Source organism: Pogoniulus pusillus, chromosome 1, assembly GCF_015220805.1.
Source record: "Pogoniulus pusillus isolate bPogPus1 chromosome 1, bPogPus1.pri, whole genome shotgun sequence".
NCBI classification, from domain to species: Eukaryota; Metazoa; Chordata; class Aves; order Piciformes; family Lybiidae; genus Pogoniulus; species Pogoniulus pusillus.
In genome coordinates this window covers 29,442,405-29,455,411 of record NC_087264.1, presented here as the reverse complement: position 1 = coordinate 29,455,411, position 13,007 = coordinate 29,442,405, and the positions used below count along the sequence as shown (strand labels likewise).

The 13,007-nt window shown below is 41.8% G+C and overlaps 1 protein-coding gene across 2 annotated transcripts in view; it reads left to right on the top strand.

Annotated features, from left to right (window-relative positions):
* The first annotated feature begins 1,927 nt into the window (after positions 1-1,927).
* UBR1 (ubiquitin protein ligase E3 component n-recognin 1) overlaps positions 1,928-13,007 on the top strand; it is a 66,099-nt gene continuing 55,019 nt past the window's right edge. For both annotated transcript variants that reach the window (XM_064146643.1, XM_064146634.1), the window contains exons 1-2: positions 1,928-2,144; positions 12,165-12,421. In XM_064146643.1, coding sequence (XP_064002713.1) covers positions 2,055-2,144; positions 12,165-12,421 — 347 coding nt within the window. In that variant the 5' untranslated portion in view covers positions 1,928-2,054. The remainder of the gene's footprint in view (positions 2,145-12,164; positions 12,422-13,007) is intronic.

The following is a 13,007-nucleotide window of genomic DNA, read 5'->3' as shown; positions in this document are numbered from 1 at the left end:
TGCCATCAGCAGGGACACCTTCCACTAGACCAGGTTGCTCAGGGCCTCATCCTGTCTGGCTTTGAACTCCTCTTGGGGAGTAATCTTAAAAACTAGGGCTTGCTCAGTATCTACTCGAACCAGCTATTTTATTTCATCTCTATCAGGATTGTAGGCAGTCTTCCCCATGATTTGGGCTTTGGTTTAGTCAAGGACTTGTCAGTGTGAAACTAAGGACTGGACTCAATCTTGAAGGTCTTTTCCAATCTAAGAATCTGTGATTAAGCATGTTTGTGGGTACCTGAGTACCACAGTTTCACTCCTTTTGTCAACTGCATCAGAAGATGGATTATCCAGTTGCTACTTGTTGATGCTAAAACATTAGGACTCCAATAATGGCAGTCTCAGCTAGGCTGTTGTGCAAAAAACATTCCTGGTTAGTGGTTGGCCATACTATTGAAAAGGATTGAGTATAGAATCACAGAAAAGTAGGAGTTGGAAGGGTCCTCTGGGGACCATCTAGTTCAACCCTGCTGCTAAAGCAGGTTGGCCTAGATAAGATTGCATGGGAATGTGTCCCAATGGCTTTTAAAGTCTTCAGAGAAGGAAATTGCATAACCTCTCTGGGCAGCCTGTCCCAATGCAACACAGATCTGCAACGTATACAGAGAAAACTACATGAAGCTTTGAACTGATTGTCATGAAGCTTGGTGGCAAAATTCTCTTTGTTGTTTCTTACATCTTGTGCCTAAACCTGTCTCAGTATCTGCACAGTAATTTTAACTGACAGATTTTAATATACTAAGTAAGTCTGATGTGACTTCTTAAAATGTCTTGTGGTAGATGAGTGGTAGTTAGTCCAGAAGAGCTACAGAGAGACATTCTTAAGAGTTAAGATCTTGGAGAGTACTTGTGGCCACATACAGCCACAAAAAACTACTGAATATACCTGCAAAGTTCTCTTACATACTTTATCCCATATGTACTGCTAACTGAGGGATATGGAAAAGCTGATTGGTGTTTTGAGGTAGTTAGACTGCAATGTAAGAAGGCAGTCTGTTTCAAAACAAGAGGTGTTTGACAGGCAGTACACATGCCTGCAGGGTCCAAAGCTACGTCTCTTTGACAGGGAATTGTGCAACTTGACTGGTTTGCAACACTGGCAGATTTCCTTCAGGACTTAAGCCAAATCTTGTCACTTATCAGTCAAACTCCTATCTTCTGTCAGACCAGCGCACACAAGAGTACTCACAACAGTTTTAATATGCTGTTGCAAAGTAAGGCACAAAATTTTTGACGTTGGAGTCTGGCATGTACCTAATTAACGTGCCCAGTAATAGTCAGCCTTGATGATCTTACTGCTTTTTTCCCTGCTTTATGAAGCTGCTGCTCGCTGTTCCCTCCTATTCTATGAAGCCCATCACATTTTGCCGTGCCTTAGCCCAAATGGCAGACACAGGCCACATCTGCAGGAGTGGTGGGACTCCGCATCGGTGTATAGGAAAACTACTTCAGCAATTACCCTGCTATTAATGCAGGGCCTAAGGGCACAGCCAGTTAAAGTGCACACAAAGTAATTTCATCTATATAACTCTACAGGCGGGATCAGCAAATGTTTCGCCTGCCGAGAATCCAAACTTCTCCTCGGGATGCGTTGTGCTTCAGCTTTTCTTAGGAGGCCGTAGGCGCCTCCGGACGGGTGCGGACTTCCCCACTCTCTCATAGCACCCTGAGACAGCCTGGCTAGACTACGAGAGCCGCGCTCGCTTCGCCGCGCAGCCCTGAACTTCTAGACACCTCCTGCCCTCAGCCGTCAGGCTCCTTCGCCCTGTAACCTGCAGCACAGGGCACAAGCACCACTACACCCGAACCCCCTTTCCCAAATCGCCCCGGAACTCAAAGTCATTCGGCGCCTCAGAGCATGCGCGTAGGGCAAGAGGAGTCTGCGCAGTGTAGGCTGAACCGCTGTAGGGGGCGGGTGGTGAAGGCGGCGAGAGGCAGAACAGCGGTCGAGTGGCTGCGGTGGCTCCTTCTGGGCGCTGACGGCGTTGCTGGCCGCGTCCATCGCTCTCAAAATGGCGGACGAAGCTGACGAAGGGCCTGGAGTGGGAGCGGCAGGAGCAGCAGGAGGTCGGGTCCCCATGCGGCCCCAGGAGCGAGCCATGGTGAGACTGCAGCTCGGTGCGGTGACGCGGTTCCCGTATCTCCACCCTGCTACCCTCCGCTGAGTCGAGCTGTGCTGGCCGCGGTGCGCCCCACTGCCGGCCGTGGAGGGAGCAGGCTTCCCCTGACGGAGAGGCAGTGCTGTGGAGGCCGCGTCCTCCGTGACGGCTGTTTTCCCCGTGGCGGGGCTGCTGCACGCCGCTGCGGAGGGGCGGGACGCGCTATTGTGCGTCGCTGTTACCGACGGGTGTTGCCGGCGACACCTGCTGAGGCGAGACAGCGTCGCGGATTGTGAGGCTGGAGTACGGGGCACGGAGGGACCAGAGCCCAGGGCCCGGCGGCCTCCAATGGCTGGGACGCCGGAGAACCTTGGGCTCGGCGGCCCTCAGTCAGGCGGCCCGGAGAGAAGCGGCTTGACGCCAGCTCGCCGCATCATCTCCAGTTCCCGGTCCCGTGTTTTCATTTCATCTACGTAATTAAACGAGATTAAACTTCAGAAAGCGTCAGACTGTCCTGCATCCTTAAAACATTGTGGTGTACGCGTGCAACTTTCAGACTCTTTCTGACTTTGTTACTAAATGTGGCCTTATTATGCAGGCTGAATATCAGGTTATTGCTCTTCAGGGTGAGAGTGAAACACCACATAGTGAGACTTAGACTGTGTATGACAGTGGTTGTTTAGCTGATGAACCCAGTTGCTCTGTTTTTTCTGTGAATTAATCACTTGGGGATTTAACATTTCCTTACTGAACACGGCTTGGTGCTGAGTCTCTAGTGGTAGTAGATGAGGGGCATCTGTGCTTTTCTTGGCAACCTTGTGAAGTGATTATGGTGTTGCGAACACCCCAGAGCAAGCTAGCCCAAAGGCTGTCAGTTTAAGAAAGGGAGTCTGAGTATGTAATCAGAAACCTTATGTTTTATCTTAACGTTTTCCTGTAACAAGACGAGTATATAGTATGGTTTCGTTGTATAGATTTGGGTGCTATCAAGCCTGTAGTAGCTTTCTGGTGCTGCACACCGTTAATAAAAATAGGAATATATATATAGGGACATGTTTACTTAATGGAACTTCTCTTGCAGGTTGTAGTGCTAAGCCAACAACCATTACTAGTTGTGCTTTTTCTCTGAGAATTGTGAGGGAATCTGCAAATCACAAAGATGCAGTCTCTGACTAGACAGCCATTTCTAAAGTGGAATGTGACCATAACAGTAGGAATAATACATGAATAACATGTGTTAATTTTGTTTTCTGTATTAGAAACAGCTGATTTTAAACTAGTAGAAATGTAATTCAATTCCATTAGTGTCTAAAAAGTGATCTTAGGCACTACCTTCTGCTTGATAGTCATATGTAGAGTCAGAGAGGTACTGAGAGTGATAGTTGCAATCAGCAGCAAAAGCAATGCAGTCAGCCTTTGGGGGTGTAAGAGGCTGAGTTAGCCTAGGCAATGAATAAAACTGATAATAGTGGTCTTGTGAAAAACAGGGAAAGATGCTAAAGAACTCTTTGTTTCTTCAAAATTAATTGCTGGTCAAGTAAGATGTATGTAGTTTCAGCCAATTGAGAGTCTTGGTTCCAGAATGACTGTTGTTTCAGGAGAGGTGGGTGGGCATTCAGGCTGTGTTGTCTGGTGTATATCCAGGCAAGGTGCAGGAATCTTCACAGGCTGTATAGTGTGAGAGTATTATATTATTAATGGAGAAGGGAGATCTAGGGGTATGAACTTAGGTTGGGTCAGACAGTGTTCCTGAAGTTGCATTACAAACGTGGTTTTACTGATGTCTGCGACAGCTGTAATTTGGAAGTACACCTGATTTAGTGTTTTACTAAAGATGGTACTAACTAGGTGGAACTAATGTGTTCTGACTGACTTGTGTTTTCACTGTGCACAGCTGGTCTGAATGTTCTTTCACTGTGGTGCTAGAGTCAGGAAGTTGAGAGCGTATGGAGCAGAAGCAGCTGGCTGAGTGGAGGGAGTTCCAGCCTGAATGTTGTCACATCTGTCTCATTGGCAAACCAGTTAAATTGACTCTTTCCACTCTGGCTGTGGGTGCTATGGTTGCAGTACAGCACTGTACACGAGTGTTGGACTAGTAAACCTTCCCAGAGTTTTGGGTGCCTGATGCAGGATTACCTGAATGATTCTGCAGGAGCCAGCCTGATTATAGAATGCATGGTGATGACTCAGGTACTATACTCTTTTGCACCCAGCCCAAGTTAGTGATTGTTTCTGTGCACAGAACTCCAGGTCTTTGGGTTGAGTGACTGTAGTTGGCATTTTGTTGCATTAGTTGTCAGGACTTGTCTCAGCCTTCTGCTTCTGTCATGGCAGTGTTGCTTCCTGAGCTGAATTACCCTGAAAGAGACAGGTCTGGATTTGGGCTGCACTGCTTAATAATAAGCCCTGTCCACAAAATTTAAGATTACTTTGTTTTCTTTCCCAGTGGCATCCGCAGTTTGCTTGGCTGACTGATGGGCTGGACTTGGCTTGTCTAGTGGTTGGCTAGCAGGCGTTGCTGGTGGCTTAATAAAAGCCTGCTTTGCAGGCTGGATCCATCCCTTTGCTTGTTTGTCCATCTGTATTCTAAACGAATTCCAGTTTGAGTGCTGCCTGCTTGGCAGGCTGATTTCAAGCCCTTTGGCTGTTTGTCCATCTGTATTCTAACCAGGTTCTACTTTAAGTCCTGCCTGTTTTGATGGCTGCGATCTGCTATGTACAAGCAGGGTTTATATATATTGAAATATTTCTGCTGCTTTTATATTAAAATAAAGTTTTAATTTATACTAAATATGCAAATACATTGATATATGTGTATCATTTCAGTAATATTTGTGAAGAAAAGGAACTTCTTTTCAGGAGTCTCATCTTTTGTTGTTAGTACTCCTGCACAATGTGTAAAATAGAAAAACTTTTTTAGGACATTTCCTTTTAAAGGCTGGGGGAAAAAAGTGTAAATTTTAAATCTAATCTTAGAAAGCAAAGCATGATACAGGCACTTGTGAATTTCAATGTATGTTACATCTTGTCTTGTGTAATTCAATACTCTTACATAAGTGAGAAAATGTGTATGAAGAACCTTGCTTCTGTAGCTGTGTTGTAATCAAGTAGTAATAAGGAGGGGACATTATGCAAGTCCTTTCTTGAGATTAATAGAATCTCAGTCAGGCATCTTATTTTGGAGTTATGATGAAGGGAAAAGTATAAAATCTAAGAATATTGGTGAAGAGCCCCTTAAGTTTCACAAACACACTGCTCCACAGACCAGATGCACATCCTTGATTAAGGAGTAAGAAGGTATTTGTAGCAGTTAGTTGGACACATAAAATATGTAATCTTAAAAGTCAAGATTTGTATTCTGTGTTGACTAAAGAAGGCAGGAGTAGTTGTAGAATTAGTAGTAGAAGGCAGAGATAAAAAACTGGAACATCTTGACTACAAACTAATGAAGCAGTTAAAGGAAACCAGCTGTGAAATTGGACCTAAGGTGAAAAGTATGCTGTGAGGAAGACTGGTGGCCTTCATTCCAAGAAGACTACTCAGAGGGTGGAACTGGGGTAGAGGGTGGGAGATCACCTATGTTAATGAGTTCCAAGAACTAATTTTAATAACCACACTTATTCTAAGAAATAATTTTAATAACCCTCTTTCTTACTGTGAATATGTGTGTTTTTGTAACAGAAATAATGGCTTGTGCCAGTGTAGGGTGTGCAAGTTTGGTGGAGTGATTTCCCTTGCACCTGGTGCTGTAATAAATGTACCTGCTTCAAAACTCTCTATGGGTTGTGGGGTTCTTTTCTGCAGGTCAGTTGCAGTGACTTGTTCCAGTTATAGATTTAACTTCTCCTAAACTTACCCTGCTTAGACCAGATGACATGTTCATATATTTTTTGCATCACTTCATTAAACTAAATTAATTTCAAAATTATTTTTTTAGTAAACAAGCATTCCTGTTGTGTAAATAAGTCCTGAAGTGCATATAAGTCAATGCCATTGTTTTTAGAACATTGGAGTGTATTAGCAGAACAGTGTATAGTGTACACTTGATCAATGTCAAAGAAGTCATGGAGTCTGTGAAGTTGCAACAGGTAACTGGAGCATTGCCAAGGTCCTCTTGGTGTCCTTATATTCAGCAGTCCACTGAAGTGCTTTCATTTTCCTATTGCACTAAACAAAGCTATTTTTTTTCCTGTGTAGTCTGCTTTTGTGTTTGTTTGTGTTATTGGTAATTTTTGTGACTTTTGTTAGTGTAAGAGTGAACTGTGATTGTGAAAGTATCTGTCATCTTTCATCAAGTTCACATTAAATGCATGAATTACGATTGCTGTAATTCTGCTGTAATAGTGAGAAGGTTGTGAAAGGTATGTGGCACCAGGGGAAGGTAGCTGCAAGTGGATGTTCCTGATAGCATGCAACTATGGCTTCTGGATCCCAGAGCAGTGGAAAAGCTAGGGATGAACAGGTTGAGTTTGGGAGATGCCAAGTGAGTACTAAGTACAGGTAGATTCACCTGAAATTTCTTACATGTTAATTTGATGCAGAAATAAACTACAGCTACAGTGGATCTTAAAATTCATGTAACTGGAAAATCAAGTGGTTACAAGATAAGTGTGAGCACACAGTTAATAAAAAACATAGAGTTTTTGTTGTGTTTTTTTTCTTCCCCACTTCATGTGTTTCCTTGGGCTCCTTGGGCAAACACTTGGCCTCAAACTGAATACACTGTTGTGACTTTGGAGATGAGAGATTTAAAACTGATGCCTGACCTGAAGTTTCAAAGAGGCTGAACAGCCTGACTCTGTGCCTTGTTGACCCTGAGGATGACATGGGTTTTAGCTGTCCAGCTGCTGAAACAGTCACCAGTGGTGCTGCTGGTTCTCTGTCACTGGATTGCTCTATTTGAGCTAAACAGGTAGTTGTTGAAGATTACTGGAATTGCGGTAGATTCTGCTGTAAGCAAAACTTTAGTAGTTATGAGTCTCATTCCCAGTAGGCAAACACCTGCATCATTAAAGCGTCTTTTAACATTAATTGGCACCCTGCTTTGGCTTAGGGGCCAGAGTTAAAATGCATGTGGAGATCAAAGAGTTCTTTTATGTTTTCAGGTCAGAGTTGATGTTTTGTTAGGACAATATTAGAAATGTCTTCATCTATTTTGCACCAAGAGAAAATAACTTTTGAAGCCCAACTTGCTTCTTTCAGTGTAATAAATGATACCCAGAGTTTAGTACATGGTTGTTATGCAGAGGAGCCATGTGATGAATGTCAGGAACTGCTGTTTTGTAGTTGAGTTCCAGATGGTCATTTTTTTGAGCTCCTATTCTTTACTGGCTATAATTTCTCAGAGAACTTGAAACATATCATTACACCTATGTAGTGCTTGTGTGACAGAAAAACAGTTGCCTTGCATTTTAACACCCTGAAGTTCCTGAGATAGTAGATTTGTGCTCTGAAAAAAAATTCAGTTTGATTGAAGGCAGGGAAGAAAAAATATGCTAATTATTTTCAAGAATATACTGCAAAAACTGCTGTGCAAGTAATAACTACTGAGTGAATGTACATAATAAACTTAGAGCAGTGATAAAGAAATTCTACTGTAGTGGTGAAAAATAGGTAAAAAATGAAGTTGGTTAACTTCTCTCATTTTCCTTGTACATTTACTTGGCTCTAATTCCTATTAGTATTTGAAGTATTCAGAAATGAGTGTTTGTGACAAAATTGGTTATTGATATGTTATATTGGTGACAGACATTCTACTCTTTTTTTTATAGCAGTGTTCGTAGGCAAATGTAATTCTTCATCCTCTAGTCTTTTCTGATGTGGTATTTATTTGAAAGATTTGGGAAAAGCTGACAAACTGTCCATCTAGATGCAGAAAAAAATCTGTCTGTTTGGTTAGAGTTGATTTTGGAAAGATCTCTATATATTTACACTTGTGAAGAAATACTAGTAGTCCAGTGGCACAGAGCATGTGTTTCCGTGCAAGATAAGCTCTTACCTCTTGACGGGGCTTTATCAAGTGGTATTGAGGTAGGCTTCTGTAGCCATATTCTTCTGAAGAGCTGTTAAACATTACAGATTGCTGCTTTTGTTATACAGAACAAATCAAATGTCTTGGACAAAGTGGTTGCTGTCGTTGCTCTAGACTAAAATGCTTGCCTTTGAGAAAACAGCCTTTCAACTCCTGGCTCATTTAACCTCACTCTTCTGCACAGTTTGAGAATAACTGTCATCTTAAAGGAGAATGTGGCAGGAATGTGTCGTTAAAAGGGGAGAAGGGAGCTGGAATAGAATAGAGATGGATAAGAAGAGAGCGGAGATAGTGTGTGTCAGACACATGTTCTTCACCATTGTCAGGTTCCCAGGTGTCGACTTAGCCTGCTGTTTTCAGTCTGCTCTTTCACTGGTGTGGTGTAAATGTCCTCCCTACACAAAAAAGGAGGTGGTGTGCTGCTGCTGTGTCTACTCCTGTAGCTCAACCTGGTCATTGTGGTGGTTTTATTTGTGGTCTGGGCACGTGTTCACATGGTTTATGTGATGGTGTGGCTATTCCTTGAGCCTTCATCTTTAAAAAACTTGGAAAACTACCAAAAAAAAAAAACATTTTTGAATTTATTTTTAAACAAAATTAAATTTGTAAACTGACCTTTCCATAGGGCTTGCTTGTAGCAGAAACTGCAGGATTAGTAGATGGAGGAGGAAATAAAATTTTGCTTGGCAAAGATATCTCAATTGCAGAATGGTTGAGCTTGAAGGAAACCTGCAGTGGTCATCCAATCCAAAAAACTCTGCACAAGCAGGGTCACCTCTAACAAATTGTCCAGGATCATGTCCGGTGAATATTTCAAGGATGGTAACTCCACAGGTTCTAGGGGAAGCTGGTGCCTGTGCTGGGCAGGAAGCTGCTATGTGAGCCCAGTCGTTTCTTCCAGCTGTCTCAGTTCTTATGCTTTTCTAGTATCCCAGCTCATCCTGTGTGTAGGGTGGTTAGACCTTAATCGATGATGATAGAGTGTTTAATTTCTTCTTCCCAGTCAGTATATGATCAATAAAGGAAAAAAAAAACCCTTAATTGATTTCTATGGTTGTGTTTTTTTTTTTTTTAAATATCTCTAGCAAGTGAGCACTTGTATGTGCTTGAGTAAGGGAGTAAAGGAGCAGAGGGCAGGTGGGAGTACTCAGAGGGTTAATCAAGGTATTCAAACTTGAGTTTCAGTATGTGTGCACAAGCGGATGGAGATAGCATTGGACAGTCAGTCTGAACTTGGGAGTGTGCTTTATTTGGCAACTTCTTATTCCCTGCTTCCTGTCCTCCCTCCTCTGTACAATGTTTAAATGGAATTAAAAGCTTTGCATAAAAATGTTTGAAATGCTTGTGAGTTAGGACTGTGTGAGAACCCATTCTACACTTTGGCAGATTTTCAGGAAAGCTTAGCTCTGAGTTTCTTGAAGCTGTGATGCATTCTGTTCCAACAACGCAGAAGCTAATCTTAGACAGTCACTTGGGAACACGTTAAGATAGAAGAGCTACAGACTGGGATTCCCTTGTGCTTTGGAAAGAGAACATGCCCGGAGGTCACATCCCCTATATGAATAAAACCAGTAACCAGATTGGGAGAGGAGCTTGCTAAGGACCCAGTGCAGTATAGGTAAGATGAAAAAAAGTTACAGGAGGAAACAAATTTAAAGAAGAACACTGAATTAAGAAGTTTAATTATGATAGGAATAATTTGCTTCTGCTCAAATCAGACATAAAATAAGCACATATAATTAAGGAATTAAGTTTTAAGTTACCTTTTATAATTTGATATATTTCTGAGAGCCCCTAGCCAAGTGTGATAATTTGTTTCTTTCTAGATGTTCTTAGGCATATGATAGTTCTGGATTTAATTTTCAGTTGGTTTTACAATTTGGTGTGTTCATGCCACACCTAAGTATAATTTTTATTTAAACCATTGCTAGGTAGTTGAAAACTTAGAAAAACTAAATTAATATAAATCTGTTGGCAATATTTGCTTTAACTTCAGTTTGTTCCTGAGCACTGTATGTGAAAATAAATACATACCTAAGTGCTTGAGTGTGTGTGTATATGTATGTGTTGCATGCATGTGTATATTGAGGTTTTTGTTGTCAGTACAGTGATCAGAGTGGTGCTTATTGCTCAAGTAATGTGTCTGTTCTTGATTTATAAGATTTGTTAGGTTTGTAATTAATAACCAGCTCCCTTCTGCTGATGAGTCTACATTTTTCACACACAGTATCATCAGGGTTGGAAGAGACCTCACAGATCATCAAGTCCAACGCTTTACCACAGAGCTCAAGGCTAGACCATGGCACCAAGTGCCACGTCCAACCTTGCCTTGAACAGCCCCAGGGACGGCGACTCCACCACCTCCCCGGGCAGCCCATTCCAGTGTCCAATGACTTTCTCAGTGAAGAACTTTCTCCTCACCTCAAGCCTAAATCTCCCCTGGCATAGCCTGAGGCTGTGTCCTCTTGTTCTGGCACTGGCCACCTGAGAGAAGAGAGCAACCTCCTCCTGGCCACAACCACCCCTCAGGTAGTTGTAGACAGCAATAAGATATTTAAGGATGGTTTGAATACTTTGTGATTCAATAAATCTGATTAGACTAGTCACCTTGCACTTAAAGGATGTTCTGAAGTGATTTGATGACAGATTTGCTCTCCTGCTTGAACACATTACTTATGGCTTCTCTTTTTCCATCAGTGCCTACTGTGGATATTCTTCTGTAACTTGTGAATTCATGCATCGCCATGATAAATGAAGTAATGAACTACCTAAGGGTACTGCTAAGGAAAATTGATGGCCAAAATATCATTGGGAGCCTCAGGCTAAAACTAAAACATTAGAAATGTAATGTGGCTTATTAAAGCAATAAACAAAGTATTTAGAATGACTACAGCGTGGAACAAATATTTTAAGAGATTCATTTTGAGTAATGGATGTTATTTGCGATCTAGGCTGTTTCAACATGATAGCTCATTTCTATTTCTTCTGTTTAGATTTTGGACATAGGCGGGATTTTGTACTTGTCTATGTTGGGCACAGTTTTTCTGAAGACAATTTCTACATGATATTTGCAGATCTGCCTTTCAGAGTACTGGGACTGCAGCACTTGCGTCTGTGTGTGATCTAGATTAATTTATTACTTGGGAGGAGTGTTCTGGTTAAACTAGGTAGCTGTAGCCTTACTAATCTATTTAATACATCATCTCTGTCAACTTTGGGGGGAAAATCCATTGATTAATTTGTAGATTTTATTTTAAATGAAAAATTAGGGTGGGTTTTTTTTTTGCATTTCAAATAGTATGATGAGTGTTTTCATCCTTTAAAAACATTGAATAGTCTACTTTGAGCCTTCTCTGAGGCTGAATTCTCTGGTCATTGCTTTGCTCGTTCTCTGCTTGCTGACATAGAGGAAAGTCAAAAGAATTTGTATTATCTTAAAAATGTGAAATTGCATTTGAGTGTGGTTTCCCAAGGACATTAAGCTTAAATAATCAGTTTGGCTTCTTTCTCCCTCAGCAACTTTAACCCTGATAACCAGTTAACAGATTTTACTGAAGGATAACAATTTCAAAGACCATTTAGTTTCTGCATGTTTTGTGACTGTCAGCAGTCTAAAGAATGAATCCCACTCTAAGCTAAGACAGGGAATCCTGCTGCGGCTCTGTTTGTTGGCAGCTGAGCAGACATCAAGATTTGTGTATTGGCTGGCCTGTTGGCACGCATGTAGTTGAAAATAAGTTAGTGCCTGGGCTGCTCTACAACAGCATAGCATTGCCAGCTCTTGCCTCAGAGTGTTTCAGTAAAAGACTTCAGGAGAACAGAGGTTACTGTGGTGGCTGCTGTAAGGAAAATAGAGAAATCTTGGGAAACAATGGTTTCTTGGGTTTTATTGCTTAAAGGGCAGACTTCAGATGTGGAACAGTGGTCTGGATCCACAGAAGTACTTGCTTCTGTTTTCTTTGTTTTTACTTGTTTGTTTACTTTTCTTGTAGTGGTGCGATGAAAGATTCAGCTTCCAATCTGCATTCTTACAATGCTTGGCAAAACACGTGCCAAATATTTACTCAGCTGAAATGGACCCCTTGCTGGAGAAACAAGAAGAAATGGTCCAGGCAGCAATATTGTACCCCCTGGAATGTTACTTGTTTGGGGAAGACCCAGATATATTCCTGGAGAAACTACAACAGAGTGGAACCTCCCAGCTCTGTGGGAAGGTGTTCAAAGGAGGGGAGACAACATACTCTTGCAGGTAAGACTGAAGGTATGTTAGCATACATGCTGCCATTTGAGATAATGCAGCAAAATAGTGTAATGAAATAGTTGTTCTGCTAACTAGTTGTTGCTTGCATCATAGTAGGCCTCTGCTTAACTAACAGTAACACATTTCAAACTGCTTCTGCATGAGGAAAACTGCCTGTGAATAGCAGGCTCTGGGCAGAGAAATGGGGAAAGAGATGGAAGAGATGCTAAAGGTATACTGAAAGCCATTGGTTAGGGAATCTGTTCCTGAACTGTGGGAGAACAGGCATAAAAATATATGCACTATGCAGTACTTGCCCTTTCTAAGATTGAAACTGAATCCAGTGTTTCTGAGCGTCATCAGTCCTTTGCTTAAGCATCAGCCTTGTTGACCAGTGGCCATTTTTCTCACCACCTTTTTCATTCTGGAGTGTGTTAAAAAGTCAGCCCATTGATTTGACACAATTAATATGAATACAAAAATACTAATATGACTAGCATGACTGGTAATATACTAATATTTAAAAGCCTGAGGTCTTTGTGGTGGATGTAAAGTCTGCAACTCTCTGAGCAATTATTTAGTATTAATGGAGAAT